Here is a 26,924-nt window from a genome sequence, read left to right on the forward strand (position 1 = left end):
GACAACGTATCTATTGGATGGTGGTGGTTTAAAGGGGTGTAATTTTTCCATCAAAATTGAGCTGTGGCGAGTCATAATATGATGAATTATGAGTGGAGCATGAGCACTTATAATACTGTTATCACGTGATAATAGTAGCAAAATGCGTATTTTAGAGTCATCCTCCAGCTTCCTCGATCCATGTTCAGGGCGAGCAGGGATTTTTGTCGAGAATCCCGCATAACCAGATTCCTCTCCAGGGTTCGAAGTGAAAATATGTTCGTATCAATATATAAGTATTGCACGAGCTGGGTGTTTTGTCTGTGTCTGCGTATTATGATATTTCGATCTCAGTTAGTCAGTCTCCGATGAGATGGCCGAAATTGTACCATCATTAAAAGCACGAGTGTATGTCGAATATGATGTTTTAGTTGATTATATCCAAAAAAAAAAAATTATTGTTTTAAATTTAAAAAAAAATGGAACCGACAATAAGAATCCAAAATTATCTGGCGTCTGTACAATTGAAAATATTTTCATTAGACTAAGGTATTATTCGTTTACATTAAACTGATTGTAGATGGCTTGGATTCAAGGACTATTCTCAAAATACAGACTTTGACTGTGAATGTATAAGAGGAGAAGCCAATTTTAATTGGAGGATGATTTTTCAATTTCAATATCAGCCAGCTACTCAAGAGGTTCATACAATTAAAAAGAAATATACATGTCTAACTGATCGAAATTATAATTACCCTAAGCCTTTTCAAATGAATTTCAGATATTTTATAAGGAAAATTTAGTTTTCACAGAATACGAAGAAAGTGTTCCACCAATTCTTAATATTCAACTCATGCATAATGGAGGTTCCACCACAAACGATTGTTTAGGTATTCTTAACCTTGATAATTTTATTTGTTAGTTTTAAATGAAACAAGTATTATTATGATATTAAAGTTCCTATCTAAAATTAGGGTGATTTTATCAAAGTAAATGGCATGTCTGAAGTGTTCGACCAAACCTTCGGCTACCTTCGGCGAAACTAAAGTTCTAGTAAGAAAGATCATAATGGCCAGAAAATTAAGACAAAACAAGTTCGTACACGAATTTGATTATCTACTCATGGATTGATTAGATAATCAAATTCGCTTTAATTAAGAAGTTCTTGAGTAGGCTATATGCTAATACTTTCAGGCAAATTTTATGTGATGTCAAGGTTTGTTAAATGATTATAGCTTGTTGGTATAACACTAATTATTAATAATTATATCACACCCAATTATTACTTTAATGTTTGATTAGTTACAGCGGCCTTACCCGCACAAAATTTATAAAACTTTGTGAATAGTCGAATTATGATAAGAAGCCTGTGGTTCTTTCTTGGGGCTTAAGCATACTCCATATCGAATTTCATTCGTCACAATCTTATGTTTTACTGGAAAATCTTAAGATTTACCTTAGTTTGAGCTTTTACAGTAACATATCTACTACATATTAATCCCTCAGTGGTAAGTCGGGAAATAAAAGAAAGAACAAAATATCTTCTGATTAACTTGATTGGTCGAAGATGCACAAACATGATTTTAGTAAACGAAAAGTTTAAGTATAATGAGTTATATACTCTACTTATGAAATGATTGATTTCTCATACAAACATGGTCAAGGGGACCAAACCCTCAAGGGGTGGTTTCCGTGATAAATACTAATTTATGTTCCCAGGATTAAAATTCCTGCCAAATCTCTTAGATCTCCATACCGAAATTTCATCTAATTCGGCTCAGCGGTTTAAGCGTGAAGAGATAACAGACATAGTTACTTTCACATTTATAATATTAGTATAGATTTGCTTTGTTTTCCAAAAATGTGCATTTAATTTCCTAGGAAATTGGTCGTGCCGCCTATGGAATTTATGTTGAACAATACATTAACTAATCCTCCCATCACCAGTAAACTTGGAAAATAGCGCAGATAATTACGCTCACTTTATAAACTTTAACAGCCTGTATATTTCCCACTGCTGGGCCTCCTCTCCCTTTGAGGAGGTTTTAGAGGTGTAGAGGTTTTAGAGCATATTCCACCACGCTGTTCCAATGTGGTTTGGTGAAATACACATGTAGCGGAATTTCGATGAAATTAGATACCAACATGCAGGTTTCCTCACGATGTTTTCCTTCGCCGCCGAGCACGAGATGAATTATAAACACAAATTAAGCACATGAAAATTCAGTGGCGCTTGCCAGGGCTTGAAACCGCAATCATCGGTTAAGATGCAAGCGTTCTAACCACTGGGGCGCGTGCGTTTAAGGTAAGATACGAGTATGTGTGTGTTGTATCTAACCAGAACGGCACATATAACTTGCACATAGCCAAACCACCGAATAAAAGATATATGATTACATAAATAGTAAGTCTTTTTATATATTTTTACATGAAATCAAAACAATGATGTGAATTGTTATAATCAAATGACTATATTGTAGGTTCACTAGCTTTAAATCTAAACGCGATGCCTCGAGGAGTCAAGCGAGTTGGCGAATGTACGTTTGATAAATGGAGTACTTCTACAAAAATTAACCTATTCTCGTTGAAGATCATTCGAGCTTGGTGGCCTTTGATCGCCCATGATCGTAATTTCGAAAACACTACGATAGTTGTGAGTAAAATGATATTACTTCATAGAAAAAAAATACCTGTCAGGGAACGCGTGGTTGATATGAAGTATCGAAAAGGTACTTAATATATATATAATAATATTAATGAAGGAAACGGCTTCGCTAATGAAATTAATTTATGTTATTTATTAATTACATAATATATATGGTTAATGTTAATGAAGTTAATATTATAATAATATTCATATTATAAGTGTCAAAGTGACGATGTCTGACTATCTGTTGCTCTGTCACGGTCAAATGACTGAATCGAATTTAATGATATTTGCTATGAAGCAATTGCAGGAGCCCTTCCTTGGAGTTCAAGTTATGCTAGCTACAGGTTACTTTTATGCCTGATTTGTGAGGCTGAGACCAAAATAATAAACAAAATATAATTTATACAAGTAGGCTTATAGAAGGAATTTTGAATCGTTTTACAGAACTATATTAATTAAAGCTACCACCGGTACCACGATGACCACCGTGGTCGAATAGTGTGTACACTGGTTTTCATGGGTACGCCATTCCAAGGTCCCGGGTTCGATTCCCGGTCAAGTCGATGTAGAAAAAGTTCATTACTTTTCTATGTTGTCTTGGGTCTGGGTGTTTGCTTTAGCTACTTACATTGGTATCAGAGTAATGAATGTGATGTTGTCCAATATTTATTATTATTAATTATTATTTACCGGTTCGGAATGTATATTCTAGAGAGAAGAAACGGCAATAAACTTAGACCATAATTATTTTAATTCATCGATCTATATGTTAAAAATATAAATCAAATAAAGATAGTTATTAAGCAAAGAAAGGATCCAAACTTGTTTATCTATTTACATAATCGTATTGTACATCGCAGAAAAATACCTAACATAACTTTTATTGTTACCTTTCTAAGTGCAAAATGAATGCTCTCCATCCGAGTATAATAGTCAGGTAACCAAGGCTACGGCTGTCTTGCTCCCCGACCGTTAAACCAGTTTCATCGTGAAATGTTCACGAATAATTTACATATCCGACAAGACTTTATATATTGTCTATTCCAATCGAAGAAGGAATAAATACAAACCTTAGTTTAACACATTTCATTATATCAACTTTAATTTTACTTCTGAAGTTTATAGTGACTATCACAGATTAATCAAGTTCTTGACCAATGATATCGCGTTAATTCGATGTCAAATGTTATTTATTTGGATTTCGTCCTCTTGTGATTGGAATAGACTGTAGAACTGTATGATAGTATAATTTAGAAAATAATGTCAATATATATGTCAATATAAATTATATAGAAAATATTATCAAACTTTGCTTTTTAAACAATACCTGTAATTTATAATAATACTCCACACAGAGCAATTTAATATTCTTTAAAAAAAAAATCAGGCTAACATAAAAAATACAAATAATACTTTCGTTTATTTAAATTAAAATAATGTTTTCCCCAATTTTAGGGTAAAATAGATTTAGAACTAAATATTATGCCGCAAGATGTAGCTACTCTGATGCCCGTTGGAATAGGTAGAGAGCCGCCTTTTCCTTTAACGAAACCAAAGTAAGTTAATAAATGATTTGACTGAACGACGACAGTGTCTATATCGTATAATATTTTAGCTTCAACAATTATTTTACTTATTTCAGACGTCAAGCTATTTTTTCAATTGATATTTGCAATAAAATGAAGAAAATATGTCAAGCTCGTATATGTTTCATAATAATATTCGCCTTTTGTCTTTTCCTCGTATTCGAGATAGTTGTAGCTCTATATTTTGAATTGCCTGAAGTCTTCTTAGAATATTGGAATTAAGTTTGATCTGAAGGTATGATTTTTATAACTTGAAGTAATAATTTTTTAATTTGAATGATAACATTGTAATTTGGTTTTTGAATATTATACCTTAATACTTTTGCATAACGTTTAAAATTGGATGTGAGTGTAGATCTCTATTTTCTTCGCTTATTCAACTCGACTTGCGGCATTGAATAACGCCACACCCGCTTTATAGAACTGATAGGTATTATGTTCTTCTTAGTCCCTATATTTTTTATGTTTCAGGTCTTAAACGCGACTGCAATGAAAGGAATCGGCTCTTCTTATTACGTTTCAGTTTTTAAGTGTCTATCGTATTTAAAATACTCTCGTTTTTATTATTACCTATATTATTTTATATCTCAAAAAAATAAAGTATTTAAACAAATTATAGAAGAAACTTTTCTTTAATATATGATGAATCAGCAAAATATGTCTCAATCACAGATCATAATAAACATTTTAAACAGTTCTAATGCTATCTTTAAATTATCTAGATAACTCCATAAGGAAAAAAGGTTAATAAATACATTTCATAAAGATAATATCTTATTTATTTTTTTTAATTGATCATTTCCGTATCTTTGCTCAATTTGACTTTTTTTACATCTCTGCTATATTTTTATATGATGATATGTGATTACATAATTATATTTATTACAGATTTGTTATCATTATTATATTTAACAATAGTTGTATAATATTTCAAAGTTTTTTTCTAAATAGTGATAACTTCCAACAGATTACAGTTACAAGATTTTTCTTTTGATATTGTTATTCTTATTTATCAAGAAAATGTAGTATCTTCCCAAAATAAAGGGGAGCGTTCGGGATATTTCGTCGTTTAACGAACGTAACACGCATGCCTATTGAAGGTGGAGCTCTAACCGCGCCATTCCATTCTTGTATCGCGTGATGACCATAGTAACTGGTCACACTCTCTGTTGCGTCCCGAACGGTTCAGAAACTTTTTATTTTCGAAAGTATTTGCAGATGTCGTATCGAATGCTGGCAGCTCGCGTGGTAAGTTTAAACATTTTTTTTAAATTAAATAGTTTCGTACTTTTTTTTAAGTTTTTTGTTTTCAAAAATTTTTTGCCAAGTTTTTTTGTTTTTTGGCAATAATTAATAGAACCATTACATACTACGTCTTAATTGAATAAATCAGCTCGTCTTATTGAAAATACCGGTTAAAAAAAAGTTTAGTAGTAGACATTATATATTATATTCTAAAGCTTAGTTTAATCATTATTTTCAACTTATTTTTAATGTAACTAAAACTTGTTGTCTAAGTAACTATAATATTATTTGGATATAGATAATATTTTTTATCATTATCAATGCAATTTTCAATCAATACAACGTAATCATCGTCTTTATGTGATTTATATTTTTGATATTTTTATTGAATTTGAATTTAAACATTCCTAAAAATATTTATTTATAAATTTGAGATGTTAAAACTCCTATCATTGAAACATATTATTTGAAACAGATTTATATTTGCAGTTTAAAGTTATTTTTAATGAACATTACACCAGTTTTAGTTTTAAGTCATTCAATTAATATTCATATTTCAATATTGACTGCTAAATTTAAGATCTTATATTATTATAACGGTTTTGTAACGACACTGTAAATTAACTGCTGCGATTTTTCCAAAACTTCATGGACGCGACCCTTAAAGTTATAAATAGATTAAATAAATTAAAATAATATAATTCATGAAGTGCAAATCATCCTTTATATCTTTACGTACACAATTATGTTTTGCGTTTTAATGTAATTGATCTTAGTTAATTTTATCGATGAAGTGATTAGGCAAGATTGAAGTTGTCACGAGACAAACGTCGTCTAATCTACATGAATTCTTCATCAACGTAGCCATGTCGTGCAATCTAAGTACGTTCTTTCATCAAATTAGCGGTTTCAAAATGTTGTTATCACGTTAATTCTGATATGAGAAATTAGATATTTTTATACAGAACTAGTTATCGTCTCGGCTTCGCACGGATTGAATAGAGAACTCGTAATATATTCGTTTACAGATAAAACACTTACACTGAAGGAAAGAAATAGAATAAAAAAAACCTTTTTTCGGTTCAGGACCTTCTCGGGCGTAGCTAGAATCGCCAAATTATCATGAAAACTGGAACAATGGCATAGGAATGCATAGTACGCGTGCAATGAATACTTCTTAAAGTACCAAGTATGATGTGCAGTGGTGACCACTGGCCAGCAGGCCATATGGCAGTCAACCTACCAACGTAACATAAAATAAAAACATAAAACTACTTACTAGAGTAAACTTTAGTTAACGATTATTTTATCATATTTGCGATAACGACCGGGAACAATAATTCCAATTCAGTTGAAGAGCTAAAATAATAACATGTAGCAAAACAGAGTGACTGTGTGAAGAAGAAATATCACATACAACATCCCATGGTCGCGAGCGCGTTGCCGATGAGAAATTGCTTCTATTTCTTAGAGAGGATACCGCATGCTGTCAGGACTTTTTAATAATATAAATAAACACTAGATAAGTATATATATTTATAAGAAAATATATATTTGCTCTATCGGAAGTCTTCAGACGGGTTTTTAACTCGAGACTACCAACAGCCGCTTTAGATTGACATGAAAGTTTAACGTAATCACTATACCCTGTACAAGATAGCTTGATCTTTTTGACAGATGTAATTATTTCTGATCGACATAATTTTGCAATGACGAACATATTATTTTCTTAATTTAATTATTTTAAAAATTGTAAAAATATTTTAAAAAATACATATAATACAAAAGTTCCTAAAGATTCAAGCGTTATCCGAAAATTTTAAGACTTTCTATTATATATAATCGCTTCAAAGTAAAATTTAAATAGAAACACTGAAAAAATTGACGCTTGTACAATGTTACGATGTAACACTGTACGTCGGACGGTAGGGACGCGAATAACTGCTACAAATATCGATTACAAAATTTCTTATTAAAGATCATTGTTAAGTTATTGTTACGAACGGGTCTCTTTATAACTCTTTTTAGAAAAATAAGATAAAAAAACATTGGATTCTAATATTAATTACGCATTCCATCGTTCCATCGACTCTTATATATGTTATATTTTCTGTTTCTCCAACTAGCCCGTCTCTCAAAAAGATCAAGCGAACTTGAACAGGATATAGCTATACAATTTTATTATTAGAAACGAAACTTCCTAAATCTAAATATTAATATTATGTTCCTTAATGGTCTTCGAACTGTTTGAAACTAATCTAAGTTAGAAGTAAGTAGGAACATATACAAAGAGCCACTTCAATAAAGCTGCTCCTTTAGACTTTACTCAGTGAAGTTGTTACTAAAAATAATTTTTATTTTGGAGATGTGTTACTATTATAAATAAAAATATGCATATAGAACGAATAACTCTTTATATGAGTTCCTATAGAAATATTCCAATTGAGCACGCTAGTCATTTCGAATAATTGTTTAGCAGGGAAAACATAACGCATGCATAGAACTAATTGGTTTATAAATAAAATTACTTGGTATGAATCTATCTATATAAATTAAATGTCAGTATGTTCGTCTTCTATGCGTTCCTAAGCCATTTCTCCTTTCGTGGTGAAAATTTGGTAAGTTGCTCAATATTAGGCTATATATTAGGCTAGGCATAGGCAATAGGCTATATATTGGATAACATGTCGCAGTAAACCTTCCCAGCCAAAGTCAGCATGACGTTTTCCAACATGTTCAACAGTCATCGTAGTATTTTAAACAATTTACACAAAACCTAACTAATTATATCACTGTATTAAAATTCATGTGGTAGTTTTATAATTTGTCGCTTTCAGACAGATTGACAAACATTAAATGGTCTCTCTGGTACTAAAATACTACAGTTTTAACCTAAAAACTTGGATATGAAGCCGATGAAACTGTCACAAATATAAAATTGTCAAGTATCGTTACTATAATATAATATTAAAGATTTATTATTACTTAGAATAAAATCTTATATTACAATAATTTGATTCTCATAATTATTAATCAATTTCTGGTCTCTTTTACTTCGTAGTGATTAATTGCTTTACACGAACTTTTTGAAAAAATTAGGAATAAAAAATATGTCAAATCTGTGAAGTGACAAAACCTATGGTTTATCAATGATGAATATCATTTTATAAATACCCATTATTACCACTGTTTGATGTGGACATACACCGAGACAGCCTTTAAGTTAATCAATATTTAAAACGGTTTTATCCAATATTTATTTAGTAAAGTAATTATTTTAATTTATGTACGATAACCATTTAAATATACGGTGATCTTCATTTTTAAAGATAAACTTGTTGTCATCAGTTTGATGAGATTTGTAATAAAGCAATTAAATGAGCAAGCTCACGTACGTAATTAATTATACATATTTTCTCTGTAACGTCACATTTGTTTAAACATCGTACATCACAAAATCCCAGTACATAAAGGCATTAGTTTGAACTACTCATTTAATTTATTGTACTTGGGAAATTCAGTGCTTCTAACATTTAAGAAGTTTACTGTCGAAAACTCATAAATTTAATAAGCAGTTAAGTAATCTTGTAAATAAATATTAATATTATCTCTCTCGACGCTGCACGTTATATAGAGTATCGCTCGCTTGTTCTAACTAGTAAAATACAAGACTTAGCCTTGGCCAGTCTGCAATTATGGTTTTTGTAAAACAAAGCCAGGAGCCGTAAATTGAAAATATTTCTTAACATACAAAATGGAAGCCATAAACGGAACTGCTCAAATCTTAGAAGTTTCTAGTGGCAATAATGAAAGTATCAAAGATGAAAGTAACACGAACAAAGAAATAAATTACGACGAGCTACTTTCGTCCGCTGGTGAATTTGGACTTTATCAAATATTTTTGTTTTGTTTAACGTTTCCATTTTACATTTTCGGTGTTTTTGCGTATTATACTCAATTATTTTTGACCGAAGTTTCACCGAATCATTGGTGCTGGATCCCTGAACTAGAAAATCTAACACAAATTGAAAGAAGAAACCTCGCAATACCTCTAGATTCCAGTGCACAATTCGGATATTCACACTGTGAAGCATTTGTAGCTAATTGGAGTGAAGTTTTATTAGCACATCAAAAACCTAACGAAACATGGACAAGGCAATCCTGTCAATATGGATGGGAATTTAATAAAACAGAAATACCATATCCGACGATTTCGAGCGAATTAGGTTGGGTTTGTGATAAAAATAGTAATCAAGCAACAGCGCAAGCTATATTCTTTATCGGATCTATCGTAGGAGGATTCGTCGTCGGCTGGGTTGCTGATCGATTTGGTAGATTACCAGCTGCCACTTTAAGTAACTTGATTGGATGCGTGGCAGGTATTGTTAGCATTTATGCAAACAACTTTTTACAGTTTTCTATTTGTCGATTCCTGCTTGGTATGTCTTATGATAATTGTATGATGATGACATATCTTCTTGTGTTAGAATATGTTGCGCCTAAATATAGAACAATTATTGCGAATTTGCCTTTTGCTATATTTTATACAATTGGTGCTACAGCATTGCCCTGGATTGCTCTCGCTTGTGGACATTGGAAAACGATTAGCTTAGCGACGAGTATTCCAATGGCTCTAGCTATTTTAGCTCCATTTGTCATACCAGAAAGCCCACGGTGGCTCCTTTCTAAGGGACGTATCGATGAGGCTATTAGTAAAGTAGTCACTATCGGTCGTGTGAACAAACAAGAAGTACCTCTAAAATTAATCGAACAATTTAAAGTGTCAAATTATAATAATAAAGAAGAAAATACTAGTATCATAAGTATGTTAAAGATAACAAAATTAAGAAAAAATTTTATTTGCATGTGTTTGGTATATATGTGTTCATTATCTGTGTTTGATGCTTTAGTAAGAAGTATCGGTGGCTTGGAATTTGATTTCTTTTTATCTTTTACACTTGTGTCATTCACTGAATTTCCTTCCTTGGTACTAGTTTCATTTATTTTAGACATAACGGGTAGAAAATGGACTTGTATAGTAGCACTTTTAGTTAGTTGTATATTTAGTGTATTAACTGCTTTTATTGGAAGCGGTTTGCCATCAGTATTGTGTGCAATCATATCAAGGTTTGCAGTTAATATGGCTTGTAACATTACTACACAATGGGCTGCAGAAATATTGCCGACAAATGTAAGAGGCTCCGGTGCATCAATCGTCCATATTTGTAGTTATGTTGGCATTTTTATATCACCGTATATTATTTACTTGAGGAACTTTATAACATGGTTACCCTTAGTCATAGTAGGATTTATTGCCTTACTAGGAGCGTTACTCGCACTCACTTTGCCTGAAACGGCAGGAATAGATATGCCTCAAACCTTTGATGATACGGTTAACATGATTGATGGTCAAAAATTCTTTGACATACCTTGTCTAAGGAAGAATAAAACAAAAGATGTTGGAAATGTAAATTTGTCTTTCGAGATGAATTGATACTTAAAAACCGTAACAAAGGAATTGTCAACTTTGTTTTCCTTAAGAATATTTATAATATTACTAGTTGAACCGACGGCTTTACACAAAGCCAACTGCACACAAACACCTTCCCCGTGAATCGAACTGTCTCCAAACCAAATTTCATCTAAATTGGTTAAGCAGTCTTGGCGTGAATTGATAACAGACATAGTTACAGTCGCATTTATAATATTAGTATTGATGTGTTTTTTTTATTTATGTACATGTTTTTCATGTTGTGATCATAATGTTAATTTTTAATTTATAAATTTGTAATAATACTTATAATGCAAGATCTTTTTTTTAATTTCTTTGATTTGAATGTTGTTAAATAAAATGAAATTATGCTATGTGCCAGCGCTTAGTTAATAATAATTATTTATAAAATAGTTGAGTAATTTTAATAAAACACCCTAAGGTCATATTTTTAATCAGTATAAGAAAACGACGGAAATATATCGCTGTGCCTTTTACTAGTGCGTACAGGTATTCAGTATTTTTTCTTTTGATCGTATAACGTATTTCTTTTAAATGTAAGTCAATTGTCATGCGATAATATGTCATTACATAAGACCTTGTTTCATTAATAATACAGAATAAAAATTTAAAATACAAATCGATAGGAGTCATATAATATATAATCTTTGGAATGCTAATTGTTACAAAAAATTAGCATATTTCTTTCTTACAAAAGTCAAAACTTCAATTATTTATTTATATATTATTCCTATTCAAAGAAAACAATAGTTAAAGAATTTTCTTAAGAGGCATTGGATAATCATATTTTGTTCTTCAATTTCTCACATACAAATAAATTACGGGTAATCTCAACATCGTACAATTATATGATATTTAAATAAAAGATAATTAATTATGGTTCATTAAATATTTAAAGTATTCATACTGTGACTTGCACAATTTACACAAATTTTAATCGTAATGAAATGTAATAGGTTTGAGTCGAGATGGCCCAGTGGTTAGAACTTTTTCTTCTTGACCGATGAATGCGGGTTCAAACTCAGACAAGCGCCACTGAATTTCCATGTACTTAATTTGTGTTTATAATTCATCTCGTGCTCGGGGGTGAAGGAAAACACCGTAAGGAAACCTGCATGTGTCTAATTTCAAAGAAATTCTGCCACATGTGTATTCCACCAACCCGCATTGGAGCAGCGTGGTGGAATATCATCCTAACCTTGTCAAAGGGAGAGGAGGCCTTAGCCCAGCAGTGGAAAATTTACAGGCTGTTAATGTAACAATATTTTGAAATATGTCGTAATATATAAAGGTAATTTAAGGTTTCGAAATAGAATGATTCAAAATGTCAACTTTCATGACTGACATATAATGAGTTCTTATATGTGGTCAGAGTAAGCCACTTTATCTTCATCTTTCATATTGAGTCGCCACTGTTTGTAAGACCTAGTTTTAACTTGCTTGGAAGTTATTTTGTACGATAAATTGACCTTTCTATAAGTGTGTGTGTTTTTTCTTTTAATTTAAATACTTTATTAAAGACAAAACCATCGCATTTAGTACAAAATGCGGATTTAATGCCACTACTTTAAGCAACTTGTGAATTTTAAGCATCATACTTAAATTACACAACACAAAAAGAAGGATAAATATATCATATTATAATTAATATTACCTAATTCTTTAGTAGGTGGCTTCCGCCGTATCAGTTTGTTTACTTTAAAATTATACAACTCAACATACATTGCTTGTAAAGAGTATGTATTTGCGTATTGATATGAATAATGTCGTAGTTAATAAAGTACAGTAAAGGTAATAATGTCGACCTGCCCGAGATTTTCATTGGTCCGACCTATAATAATAATAAATAATAATAAATATTGGACAATATCACATACATTACTCTGACCCCAATGTAAGTAGCTAAAGCACTTGTGTTATGGAAAATCAGAAGTAACGACGGTACCACAAACACCCAGACCCAAGACAACATAGAAAACTAATGAACTTTTTCTACATCGACTCGGCCGGGAATCGAACCCGAGACCTCGGAGTGGCGTGCCCATGAAAACCGGTGTACACACTACTCGACCACGGAGGTCGTCATCCTATCCAAATAACCTTTCCATTTAAAAGTTTTATAAAGTTGAATCTAAATGGCGTTGAACGAAGCTGAATCGCGCGATCTTTTTGATTTTATAAGGTGCTATCAGGCTAGGAGTATCTTCCTCCTTATCACTTGATCACCGATAATTTTTTGAAGCACGTTACTTTAACCAGCGCCTAATAACCGAAATGTTACGATTGAGAAATGCAGTACAATACTACACGATATATATCAATAGATATGTTATATCACATAAAATTTATAGTACTTGATCTTGGCCTTAAAATAAATAACATGTTTATTAAGGTTATTTTGTAATACAATTTTAAGCAGCGTTACATAGAAAAAAACACGTGATAATCAATGACGCAATATAACGTACCTCTTTGATAATGTTTTATGAAGGGATTATTGTTACAGATAAGCAATATATTTTTAATGAAGAGTATCTAATTTTTTAAATCTGATATCACTAGAAAAAATACATATTTATGAAAACCTAATACTTATAACCTCGACATACAAAGAGGTCGTACCTTTTTTGGAAATTGGATACAATATTCAACGCAAAAGCCGTCGTCGCCCAGTGGCCCGTGTACATATAACGGATTACGGGTTCAAATTCAGGCATGTTCCAATCCAGTTTAGCGTGCTTAAATCGCGTGCTCGACTGTGAAAGTATCTGTTTGTGTGAGAAATATGACGAATATGATGTGCGGAAAAAAGCATGTGTCGCATCAAATTCTGCCACATATATACCTATATATATAGGAGCGTGGTGGGATAAGCTCCAATTCTTCCCCTTAAGGGGAGAAGAGATCATGGCGAAGCAGTTGGATGCTTATGGATTTTTACTTTAAATAAAAAGTATATAAAAAGACCATGCTCGAACATTACAAATGTCATGTACAGAAGTCATTCGGCGAGGAACTAAGTGCACAAACAAATTGTGACACGCACACAAACAATGTACGAATCTAAGGCTGTGGATACGCACTTAGGTATAAAGTACATTTCTATAAATGCAATATTGTAACTTAAAACCTAATAAAAAATATTAATAATAGAAAATAAAATATATTGATTGCTGTTACATTTAAGAGCCGAGATGGCCCAGTGGTTAGAACGCGTGCATCTTAACCGATGATTTCGGGTTCAAACCCAGGCAGGCACCACTGAATTTACATGTGCTTAATTTTGTTTATAATTCATCTCGTGCTCGGCGGTGAAGGAAAACATCGTGAGGAAACCTGCATGTGTCTAATTTCAACGAAATTCTGCCACATGTGTATTCCACCAACCCGTATTGGAGCAGCGTGGTGGAATATGCTCCATACCTTCTCCTCAACGGGAGAGGAGGCCTTAGCCCAGCAGTAGGAAATTTACAGGCTGATTATGTTATTATGTTATGTACATTTAAAATCTACTATAATTTCACGAATGCTTAATATAATTTCATGAATCGTGTTCTTAATTTAACAGCCCAAAAAATCCCACTACAGGGCAAACGCTACTAATCGGAGGGATACAGATTTCATCTTACACCACAATACAAAGCCAGGATACACGACAAACATATGTAATAGAATTTCATTTCGACATAATCTATTCGTTTTTATTACATATTACTTTATCGTTTTGATCTTAGTTTGCGAATAACCGAGGTAGGATTACGAAAACAAAACATATTTGAAAAGTTTAAAGTGTTTTAAACCCGTATCGATTTACTGGATGATCGGAAAACAAGGTTCCGCATCTTTCAATTAAAACTGCAATTCTGCGGCAAAATCGTAGCAATAATTACTTTATAAACGTCTAAAAAGAGTACCTACTGAGATAGGGGATCTCTCAATATTGGTTTATATTCCGCAGCAGAAATACTTCTTATTGTTTACGTTCAATTAGTTCGTTCCATTAAATCTTGTATTGAATTTATAAGATTAATTTAATTTACTTGTAAATAGTATTTGTGATCAAATACTTATGTAATGCGTTTTATATACTTAAAACATCCGTTAAATTAACTGCAAGTAATAACTACTTGGCATTTTTATGATAAGGAAAATTATATGCGTGACTCTACGACCAAAAAGCGCTCTGAAGTACCTAGAGACTGTATCCAGGGAGCTCCTCGAGGTGGCTGAACTGAGTCTTATAAACTAGGCATTAAACCACAGAGCATTTATAACAATTTCCAATTTGAGTTTTTCAACTAAGCGAAAATGATGAGCTTAATACCTACTCACCGTATTACGCTCATCTTATACATCACATTTTCGCTTAGTTGAAAAACTCAAATTGGAAATTAATAGCAGAAATATTTGAGTAGAAAGTGTTAAGATATAAAATACTAGTTTGAGTCAAAAATCTACCAATGCGTCTTTTATCTATTAACAACATGAATTGGCAAATAAAATATAGTTGAATGATTTACAGCTATTAATAAATTAAGTTTATTTTATTTTAAACATATTATTATTCCAGTATAATGTATTTATATATTATGTTTATCACTGCTATGTACACCCCTACCTCTTTCTATCTCGTTTTCTTTCCTCAACCTGGAAGAGATCGCCGTTTTAACGTTAATGCCTCTTTCTTGAACGTGACTAAAGTATGTGTTTATTGGTGTATGTATTGTATTTTGATTTTGTAGTTGTGTCCGTGAACCTAAGCACGAGAAATATTTGAAGTTGGCGTTGAAAAATGTCTATCGCCTTCGCGACCACGCTGGACCAGAATGACTAGCTAATTTGCCTACATACACATTTTTTGCGTGAAGTTAGCAAAAAATTTAAAGTCGCGCGTTTTGAACCTTAAATAAGGCCATATTTAGGGTTCAAAAATGTCATTACTAAAATCCATTTAGTTTAGCCACGAAAGTTACTTTCGCATATATAATATCAGTTAAACATCTTCACGGACAATAAGTAAATTATTGATTTAATATTGTTGATATACGTAATATGCGTCTGATTTTACCAGTGAAAAATAATGACTACTGAATTTCTTGTCGGTTTTTCACAGTAGGATCTCTTACCGGTTGTTGTTTGACGTTTTAATACACAAATTGTAACGTAACGGTATTTTTTTTTCTTGTCAAATATTTACATTGTATGGTATACATCTATTCAGTCCGTGTATACGTAATTGCATAAAAATTTCCTTCTTTCATGTTAAAGATAAAGTCGTCTGCACCAATTCGAGTTTTATATTGTATTAATGAGAGAGTATTAAGCGACACGCGACGTTGTTTACCTAATGATGTACACCTTTGACATCGACCGAGATTAATTAACACGGTCATTAAGAAAAAAAAAATTGAGATAGATTATAGTATAGTTTAATGGTGTCGCTTTATCCAGCCTGCCGGACGGATCCAGCCCGGACGGAGGACGATTAATTGTCTTATAAAGCTAATTAAAAAGTCTATGTAATGTACTAAGTTCCAATTATATTGTATAAAGCTGAAATAAAATTTCGAAGGCATCATATATCCGTGGTGTATCCATCAATATAATATATATACAATATATATCAATATTATGTATAGCTACACAAATATCTCGGAAGGAAATTAAAGTCAGTTATTTGTGCATGATATAATGTAAAGGATCATGACCGTACTTATGTTAGCAAGCACGATGACAATAAAAGTTAATACTAAATTAGCAGAATATGAGTTACGTATGTTTTTTTTTATGATATCGGTTGCCGGACAATGGTGCCGCAAGAAATATTAACCATTCCCCACATCGATGCGCCACCAACCTTGGAAACTGAGATGTTTTGTCCCTAGTGCCTGTAGTTACACTGGCTCACTCACCCTTCAAACCGGAACACAACAATACTGAGCATTGCTGTTTGGCGGCAGAATATCTGATGTGTGGGTGGTACCCAGACGGACAGAGCCTTACCACTAAGACACTGTCCTGGGAAACGATTAGTAAAGAAGGAAACAACATTTAATGAAGGCATACATCTTTATTCAGACGAATTAGTTTAAATTACAATTGCTTATTTTAAAATTTAAAACACACCAATTTTGTACATTTCCAACGTTAACATCGAAGAAGTTACACACGAACCTACATAATACTATTATCGAAGTCGTAATAGTATTTATTATTTCTTCATATTTATTTAGACGAAATAATTTTGATAACAGTTGTTTATCTTAAAGTTAAAACAGTTTTTTAAAACGATTACATTACATAACGTTTTATGCTTCCTTGCAAAGCACATACAACATTATTATGAGGATATTTGATGCTAAAATAGTTGCGATTGATTTTTTTTTTATGTGATAGGTGGAAAACGAGCAGAAGGCTCACCTGATGGAAAGTGACTACCACTGCCCATGAATATCTGCAACACCGTGGGGCTTGCAGATGCGTTGCCGGCCTTAAATTATTATATTCTTATTACCTACATATACGGCCAGTATTGTACTCGTAATATTGATGAAATAATTATAATACATTATACAGTGTATTTTATTAATTGTGATAGTAGAAGTTTTCTGTAACCACTGGAGCGTGAAATGACAGAACGGGATATTCGACATTGACTGTAAAAATTATAAAATTTATAGGATACACGTACTAAAATGGCGTATCATCATAACTCGTAAGTCGTTTGTTAATATTTCAAGAGTGAGATACGAAGTGAATTCTAAAAAGAACCGCAGTATCTTAACCATACTAGATACGATTATGTACCATTGAAATGATAACAATCTTTGCTAACTGAAAAAAAAGTGTTATAAAAAAAATCTGGCTTTTTTAAAAAAAAAACTAGTTGGATACATTTCATTCTGAACATACGTCTGTTTGTGTCATAACGTTAATGCTTATTGGAATGTAACTTACATCATTTTATTACAGTCGTAAATGATTCGGGAAAAACTTTAAATTACATTCAGATACGACGTATTTGTTTTTCACGAAAATGTACACGCTTACCCGTTTAGCTTTAGTTCCGTTCACATAAATACTGTCACGCGACGAATTAATTGTTACCAGTTTTTATGCTTTATTACCGATAGTAGTGTCTACTACGCGTGTATAATGACTGCATAAATTATGTTTATCGTATTTGGAAACAATTTATTTGTTTATATAAATTCACTCATACAAACTGACTGTTGGGCCGCTGGATAATGTTGGTAGTTTCTTATACGGCAGTATAAGGAAGTATCTCTACTTAGTATTGTTGAGTTTCAATTTCAAGGGTAAGTGAGTAAAACAACACACACCACATGCAAATCAATCTTTCATACACACATACACACATACAACTACATCACACGCACCTCACACAAACACACATGCATTTTGTAATAATAATTTTTTTCAGTTATCTTTTTTTTAATTTATTTATATTAATTAAAAGTTTCCTTATTCTTTAGTTGCTTATATAACACACGATGTTATGGAAGAGTGGGTCCCTCTGACACGAGTATGTATTATGCTCACTAGAGAGACCCAACCTTAAATATGCTATATAAACTGTGGTAGAGAATATATTTTTTTTTAGTGAGCGTTATTACATGCACGAGGGTCGTTAATTCTTAGTTCCCAAGCTCGGCGACGATTTGGCAATGTAAATTATATATGGTACGGCAATATTTCTTGCAGTGCCAATATCTATGAAATGGATCATGGACCAAATAATAGTCCTACCTTTATAAAATAATCTTGATCACTTTCGTCCATAGATATTTATATAGATATACATATAACAAACAATAATAACTAAATACTATGTACAGTATAATTATTGTAAGAAAGAATGAGTTTGGTTTTTTATTCTATAAAGGTAAAATATACATTCTGAAACGTTAGCTTTACCTGTATTTTACGATATTATATTGTAAATATTAATAATAATTAATGAGGATTACATTATTGTTTTTATATGGTAAGGAGTCATCGCCACCGTTAGACATTTGTAGTGTTAGACATACATGGGAACTACCATTTCGTATACCTTGTGCCTGTGTACCTGTGTATATAACACATTCGCCATCTAACTGGATAACAGTAATGCCGACTATGAATATTTGTCAGAGGAGTAATCGATGTTTGGTTGGTCTACACCCACAGCTCTCTATGGCACTCTTCTACCAGTTGATACTAAAACTAATTATACACAAACAAATTAATACTACAGCAGTTCGCAACAAATTCAGATCGTATCTTAAATAATAAACACTTTATGCGAGAGATTCGTAGGTTCCAATTGCTTTACAAAGGTTAGTGACAGCATGTATCTGTCATAGATACTGTCGTTTACAGTAAACATTGATATATTTAAGAATGTCAAGGAATGCCCAAAGATGTGAAAATACAAGAAAATTAAAGAATTTATGATTAGAAATAAAACATAAATAAATACAGACTTAGATAAACTATAGGCATAAATTAAGAATATAGTGTTTATATAATAAAATAATGTATTTCTTATAATAATAATAAATACTAGGAAATATCTTTATTAGCTCTCAACGCACAGCTTTACCCGCGCGAATTTATAAAACTTTACAGCATATACACCTTTACCTATTTATCCTCGTGAGTGGTGAATTAAAAAAAAAATAGTCCAAGTCCTTCGGGACTGTAACTATTTCCAAAATTCATTTCAATCGGTTGAACGGTTAAAGCATGAAGAGGTAACAGACAGAGCTACGTTCGCTTTAATAATATTAATAGGGATACACGCCAAGTGTGCATCCCGTTTGCCGTCACGGCATACGAGTCAGTCACACATCAAAACATACCCTTGAGGTCGAACGATATACACTCGAGCATCGTTCATGTTACACTAAATTACATTAGCAGCCTGTGAATTTCCCACTGCTGGGCTAAGGCCTCCTCTCCCTTTGAGGAAAAGGTTTGGAGCTTCCACCTCGCTGCTCCAATGCGGGTTGGTGGAATACACATGTGGCAGAATTTCGTTGAAATTAGACACATGCAGGGTTCCTCACGATGTTTTCATTCACCGCCGAGCACGAGATGAATTATAAATACAAATTAAGCACATCAAAATTCAGTGGTGCTTGCCTGGGTTTGAACACGAAATCATCGGTTACGATGCATGCGTTCTAACCACTGGGCTTAATAGTAACTTATATCTTTAGATATATATAAATTTAATTGTATTATTTTATATACGTACTAAAATGAAAAAGACAGGAACAAATAACTCGACATTGCGACTATTACTTTAGCGATATGGAATTAATGACACCCGACAACCTTGCGACAAAGTAAAGTGGTTACGACTTCAAGACTATTTGTATATATAAATTGCACAAGGACGTTAGCGACCAAACGATCTATGCTGCTTTAATCTTCGTCTGGTCGCAAGGTGTGTTCGACCCTTTATCTACTAACATATTTGAAGGTACTACGATGGTATTGTAATTATTTTATGAAGTTGATTGCGATCATATCTAGCAAGCCATCATTCATCGGGTTAATGGAGCCACGCCCTAAGTAAAGTTTGAACGCCGCTTAACATTGAACTATGCTAACACTTTGACATATAATAAGCGAAATACTAATGTCTGGGGATTGGTTACACATCTTGAGGATTTTCATCCGATATAAAATGCAGGTATTGCGTTTATGTATTCCTTGGGCGCTGACCGAGATGTGATGATGATCCAGTGGTTAAAACGCGTACACCTGAAACGATTATTGATTGATCATTGAATTTATGCCACATGTGTAGCCACCAACCGCTTTGGAGCAGCGTGGAAGAGTCAGCTCCAAACTTGATCCTTAAAGAGCAGCCATTTACTTTAAGCACATTCGGTTAACATTTACAAGTTATTTTAATGTTTTTTTTTATGTAATAGGTAGGCGGACGGGGCAATGAGCCACCTGATGATTAGTGGTCACCACCGCCCATAGATATTGACACTTTAAGAAATAATAACCATTCCCTACATTAAACCAATGCGCCACCAACTTTGGGAGATGTTATGTCCCTCGTGCCGTACACGTTTACACGTTACACTGGCTTACTCATCCTTCAAACCGCAACACAATAATAATAAGTATTACTCTATGGCGGTAGAATATCTGATGAGTAAGTGGTACCTACCCAGACGGGCTTGCACAAAGCCCTGCCACCAAGTAATTGTGTGTATTACAAAGTAATCTTTAATGTAAATAGTAAAGTTTTGTACGTCAATATTAAAACGAAGAAACGTTCGTGAGGATATTGACCTAAAGAACCCATATAACACAGAATCCCTACATTAATTTGTCAATTCGAGTTCAACATCGAAATTAATTATAGGATGGCAATAACATTAGCCCTATTCGCCGGTAATGGATACGAAGATATATGTATGTTTCGTTTGTCTAGTTACTACATGAAAGGCTGCAGATCTCTAGGTCTTAGGTTTGATTTCCAGGCCGGGTCTTTAAGCAGTTATTGGTTTTTATGTGTTGTGAAATGATTTTAGTGTGTTACATTCCCTTGCTTTGAAATCTTGTAAATCCATTTCTTGTACTTTGCTTTGTATCCCAATAGTGGGAAACTATAATCGGACACATTGTCGAATTGACGTCATATTATGAGAGTGAAGTTTAAGAGTGTGGTCATCAGATCAGAGTGTTTGTTCACACCTTTCTGCACTATAGTATCTCGTGGATGAAGAGGGCATTATAGATTCAAAATATTCTGAATTTCGTCCGTTTGTACGATTAAACTATTTACACCCGCAGCTTTGCCCGCGTCCATGGTTTTTTGTGTCAACTGCTTATTCTTTCATAAGGACGTCATTATAAATATTAATAAAGGATAACAACTTAACTTCACGATAGAATCTCCATTTCGAACCGATAGTATCTTTAATAAGATTCAAATGTGCTTTTGTGAGCCTAATTGAATAAACAATATTTTGATTTTGGTTTTAATAAGAACTGAATCAAAATACGCTCTATTCACTACCAATCCAATCACTCGTCAACTCTTCAAAGCCTTAAGTGCAGTTAAATACGGTTGCACTACGGTTGCAATTATGTATGTACATGCGTAGTACAGGCAAGAAGCGATCATTTTAAGGACTTGGGAGTACCGAAGATGATGTCAGGTGAACAGAAAAAGGGTTTAGAAAAACAATTCGAAAACATTCTTGTCGCCATCACAACAGGGACGAAGGCAGACATTAGAGATAGTATCACCTTCCGAAAGAAGAAGAATTCACAAAACATCGAAACAGTTGTACGTTACTTGTTGTAGGGATCAAGACCGATCACAGTGTAATCGGTTTTCAGTCGACGAGGCATGCATGAGGAGAAATGCATGCTATTAAATACCACGAACTCTTACTCAGAGACGTCAGTCATCCTCAATACATTCACAGAAACAATCATTTTAGAGTCATCATTACTTCATACAGCAAATAAATATGTAGTCAAATAAATAATAACATATACATAAATTATTATTTTTATATACCAATACTTAAATTATTCAATTTGGTTCAACTTTAACAGCATTAATATTTTTAGTTTCCTAATGAATTTTCCTATTGACTTTAAATAACTTTATAAATAATTATACGCCGATTGTGATAAAACAAAAACATATTAATTAAATAATTAATAAATAATGAATTAATTGAATATTCAAGGACTCATGGAGTTTAAATCGTGTTAACATATGCTTAATAATTTTCACGTGATAGCATTCGACGTGTGACAAATCCATATCACGCTATCAATTTTTATTATTATTATTATTATCACTATATGGACGTGCAGACCATGAAGTTATTATAACTTTATTTTATTTTGTGCCTGCAGCTTTGCTCCAGCTCCAGGGCGCATCCTAAACTATATTTTAGGAATGCAAATCAGTAACAAAAAGTTTTTGTTGACTTGGATTGTGTCTTTGTTGACTTCTCATCTTATGCTATAATTGGCTTTTATGGGATTTTGGAGTCCTAAGCAGCTCTGGATAGCCAGTACGCCGATGATCCAGTCACGGCAATTATGGATCATCATTTTTAGATCGTAATCCAGAATCTCCGTAGTACGCCAGTTTCCCCGACGCGTCTTCGTCGTCGGTGTAAAATATGAAATTCTATCAAGTAGATTTATGCCCCAGTTATGCTATCCGATCTGACAAATGCTCCCAATATACTTAACATTTATATCTGTGAGTAATATTTTTGTGGGGCTAAAGGAATATGCTATATTAATTAATATTATGGCTAAATAAAATTGTAGTTACTACACAGCTGACGTATTATTTATTGTACTTTTTTCAGTATAATTTTTGTATTTTATTTTACTTTTCGATTTGTCAGTATATATTGATTTGATATAGAGTGACATATATCAAATTATGATAATGTTATTACATATATTATAACTAACTTTATAATATACCTGTAAAAGAAGTTTTAAGCATTGCGGGCACCGATAATGATCTAGTTTAATTAATCAATTCGTATGAGAATTGTTATTATTTACCAATAACCAATAATTTCTTATTGGTTATTATACAAAGAATTTTAAACCTAACAAAAAGTAGTTGTCCCACAATAACATTGACACGGACGAAGCTGCAGGTGTAAGTAATAATAAGTTTAATCATACAGACGGACGAGATTTAAAATATTTTCAATCTGTAATATCCTCTTCAGCTGCGAGATACTATAACGAAACCTCTTATAATATGACGGCAATTCGACACTGTGTCCGACTATTGTGTCCGACTACAATAGTCCAACTATTGTGATATTAGGCAAAGAATATTTATATAATTTACATATTTTATAATACGAGTGTGGAACCAACCATTTATAATGAACAAAAGACGTTATAATAAATACTATTGTCTTTATTATAACGTGTATAGAATAGAAAATTAGTAATGAGTAAATGGTGCTTCAAACAAATTGAACACGTTAAGATATTTCACAAGAAAATTCGTTGCAAATAAATATTACGTTAACAAAATTCTCATGTTCGCGAATAATTTGAAAATTAAGATATTACAGTCTCATCGTGTCAATCAGCAAACAAACTGAAATAATAGTATTTGGCGTTATTGTATTTGCTTTTTAATCTTATTATCAACTGTAGCCTTGCCTTAGTGTGTCGATGTGGCTCGAAAAATACCCCCAGGGTTTTTGATTAGATTAATTATGATTGGAGTGAACTTACACAGTTACGTTACCGTTTGGAAAATTGTGTTGTGTCCGTTAGAGATATTTTATTATAACGACTCGCTTGTTTACTAAAATACAACGTGATACACGTAATCTTAATTAACAACTTATTATAAAAAAAAAGAAATATCAAACAACAAATAAATTAGGGGTAAAATTAGGTTGTAAGAGAAGTTTTCTAGAACTAATTATCCAATTTTAGAGAACATTTTTAGTGATTTGTTGCAAAGTGTGTGTATGTGTGTATGTGTGAGTGTGTGGGCGTTTTAACAGCAATTACCTTACCATGTTGTTGTAATAAAAAGTAATACAAAAAAGAAGGATAACAGCAAAGAAAAAAAAATTAGGAACGAAGCGGAGAATTCGTAAATATCTTTGTTCTTTCGAAAACCTTACGGTATCCTTAATCTTGCTGAAGCTTGGTTACTATGTCAAATAAAACAGCCATATTGAAATGTTCTCTAAATTGTAGGAGTTTCCTCCTATTACGTCGGTGTCATGTGGGTTGAGACCACATCATAAAAATACAAATTATGTGGGTAATTACCGACTAGACCGAAACATCTAGAACATCAAAGGACTACTAAATGAGAGCTTGTTTATTTATAATTGTAACGGACTTCATTTCAACTTCAAAATATTGTTTATGATAATATACTTTAATATAATTGTTTCAATCCAAATTAAATTATACAATTATAATAAAGTAATCGATTTAATTTTAATATTTATAGTAAGTAGTCGATACTTGCTCAACACCGTCCATAGACAATGATACTGTAAGCAATATTAAACATTCGCCAACGCGCCACTAACACTGGGAACTAGGAAATCATGTCCCTTGTTTCTATAATTACACTGGCTCCCTTAAAGCCGGACAGTTTAATACAGTAAAATATGATGAGTGGGCGATAACTACCAAGACGAGCTTGCACAAAGTTCTAGCATTATGAAAGTTTGACTAACAGTCCTGTACAAAACATTACAATAAATAATTCGTCAGCACAAATCAAGCAAAACTCGGTGTCAAATGGTACTCTTTGGAAATGAGGTTATTATGATAAAATGTAATATATATATTTTTTAATTTGTAAGTGGCCAATAATATTTCGGTATATTATTGTATAAACTAACGACACGTCATGAAACGAAATGGGCGCTTACCACGAAATAATAATCGGTTTATATAAAATACCGACATTTTATGTTATTTATTAATTAATTAGATTTTATAAGTACTAGTTTTCCGTTCAGATTTCGTACGTCTAAAATTCATACAAAGTTACTCACGTCCCACTTTCTTGAGGATAAAATTTCCAAAAATCCTTTCTTACTGATAAATAAACGGAAAAATAATGATAAATATCATATAAATACAAATTTACTATTTATATGATATTGATCATTAATTTTCCGTCGATTTTAATGCGAGAACAAAGCAGGGAATATATTATTAATGCATACATATTTCCTGATCTTGTTAAGGTAAAGATTGTTTACAACGATCTATGAACTATCATAAATAACAATTTGCATACATACGAACTTCATCAAGTTTATTTATTGGCCTGTCATTAGGAACGGCTACCAGAATAAATAGTTTATTTCGGACGCAGGTGCAGATATAATTTCGAGTATGTGGCTCTTTCGAACGAAGAGGGAGAGGTTGCCTACTTCGACTTGCGACGGACCGGCGATTGTGTCAACGCCCGACGGAGCTGTGCCTGCTGTGCAGGTCGTCTCGCAAATGTACAACGTCATGCCTAGAAAAAGAGGGCTCATTGTAAGTCATTTCTTTCATTTATATTTCTTAAAGTATTTTTTTTGCTTTTAATACAAATACTACTAATGATCAAGCTATTTTTAATTTTGTTTCCTAATAGACATAACATAACATAATCAGCCTGTAAATTTCCCACTGCTGGTCTAAGGCCTCCTCTCCCGTTGAGGAGAAGGTATGGAGCATATTCCACCACGCTGCTCCAATGCGGGTTGGTGGAATACACATGTGGCAGAATTTCGTTGAAATTAGACACATGCAGGTTTCCTCACGATGTTTTCCTTCACCGCCGAGCACGAGACGAATTATAAACAAATTAAGCACATGTAAATTCAGTGGTGCCTGCCTGGGTTTGAACCCGAAATCATCGGTTAAGATGCACGCGTTCTAACCACTGGGCCACCTCGGCTCTAATTTCCTAATAGATTTTTATAAAATTTGTAACAATTCCCTTTTCTCATTTAACAATAAAGAAAAATATATTAGTAAGTTTCAATCCCGTGCGTTGCCAACATTTATTCGATTACGATGAGACGTTAGGTAAGGAGTTCTACTTACGTCAGCAGAGGCTCTGGCCTAAAACATTTTTTTTCCTTTGCATGACGTTGCTTCGATATAAACATTCTATGCATACTACACATCCACCCGTACGAAGTCAAAACGGGGAAACAGTTTTGTGTAAAAGAATTTAGAAACTTGTATCAAACAAATTGGTCGCTTAAATAAACAATCTTACTTTTTCAATTTTTCAATCGTTGATCACGTGACATGTGTTATTTTAATCACATTATCATACCGTTTTATCAAGCGTATTTGTTAATCAATAAGTAACTGTCAAATTCTACATTAGGCTAATTTTATAACGAAATCGATGGTAGGTTTAAAAATG

At 32.6% G+C, this 26,924-nt stretch overlaps 3 protein-coding genes across 3 annotated transcripts in view; 2 read left to right on the forward strand and 1 right to left on the reverse strand.

The window, feature by feature from the left end:
* LOC113404244 (protein phosphatase 1 regulatory subunit 12A) overlaps positions 1 to 26,924 on the reverse strand; it is a 538,461-nt gene that overhangs the window by 268,436 nt on the left and 243,101 nt on the right. The window lies entirely within an intron of this gene.
* LOC113404227 (transient receptor potential cation channel subfamily A member 1) overlaps positions 5,361 to 26,924 on the forward strand; it is a 63,827-nt gene continuing 42,263 nt past the window's right edge. Inside the window, exons 1-2 of the mRNA XM_026645070.2 lie at positions 5,361 to 5,463; positions 25,872 to 26,038. Coding sequence (XP_026500855.2) covers positions 25,892 to 26,038 — 147 coding nt within the window. The 5' untranslated portion in view covers positions 5,361 to 5,463; positions 25,872 to 25,891. The remainder of the gene's footprint in view (positions 5,464 to 25,871; positions 26,039 to 26,924) is intronic.
* Positions 9,090 to 11,047, forward strand: LOC113404228 (carcinine transporter-like). Its single transcript, XM_026645071.2, has one exon. The coding sequence runs from the start codon at positions 9,215 to 9,217 to the stop codon at positions 10,952 to 10,954; it is 1,740 nt and encodes a 579-aa protein (XP_026500856.1). The 5' UTR covers positions 9,090 to 9,214; the 3' UTR covers positions 10,955 to 11,047.

Source organism: Vanessa tameamea, chromosome Z (genome assembly GCF_037043105.1).
Source record: "Vanessa tameamea isolate UH-Manoa-2023 chromosome Z, ilVanTame1 primary haplotype, whole genome shotgun sequence".
Lineage (NCBI taxonomy): Eukaryota > Metazoa > Arthropoda > Insecta > Lepidoptera > Nymphalidae > Vanessa > Vanessa tameamea.

What these genes read in the sequence shown, in the direction of transcription:
- LOC113404228 (XM_026645071.2), top strand. Translation starts at nt 9,215, where the DNA reads ATGGAAGCCATAAACGGAACTGCTCAAATCTTAGAAGTTTCTAGTGGC.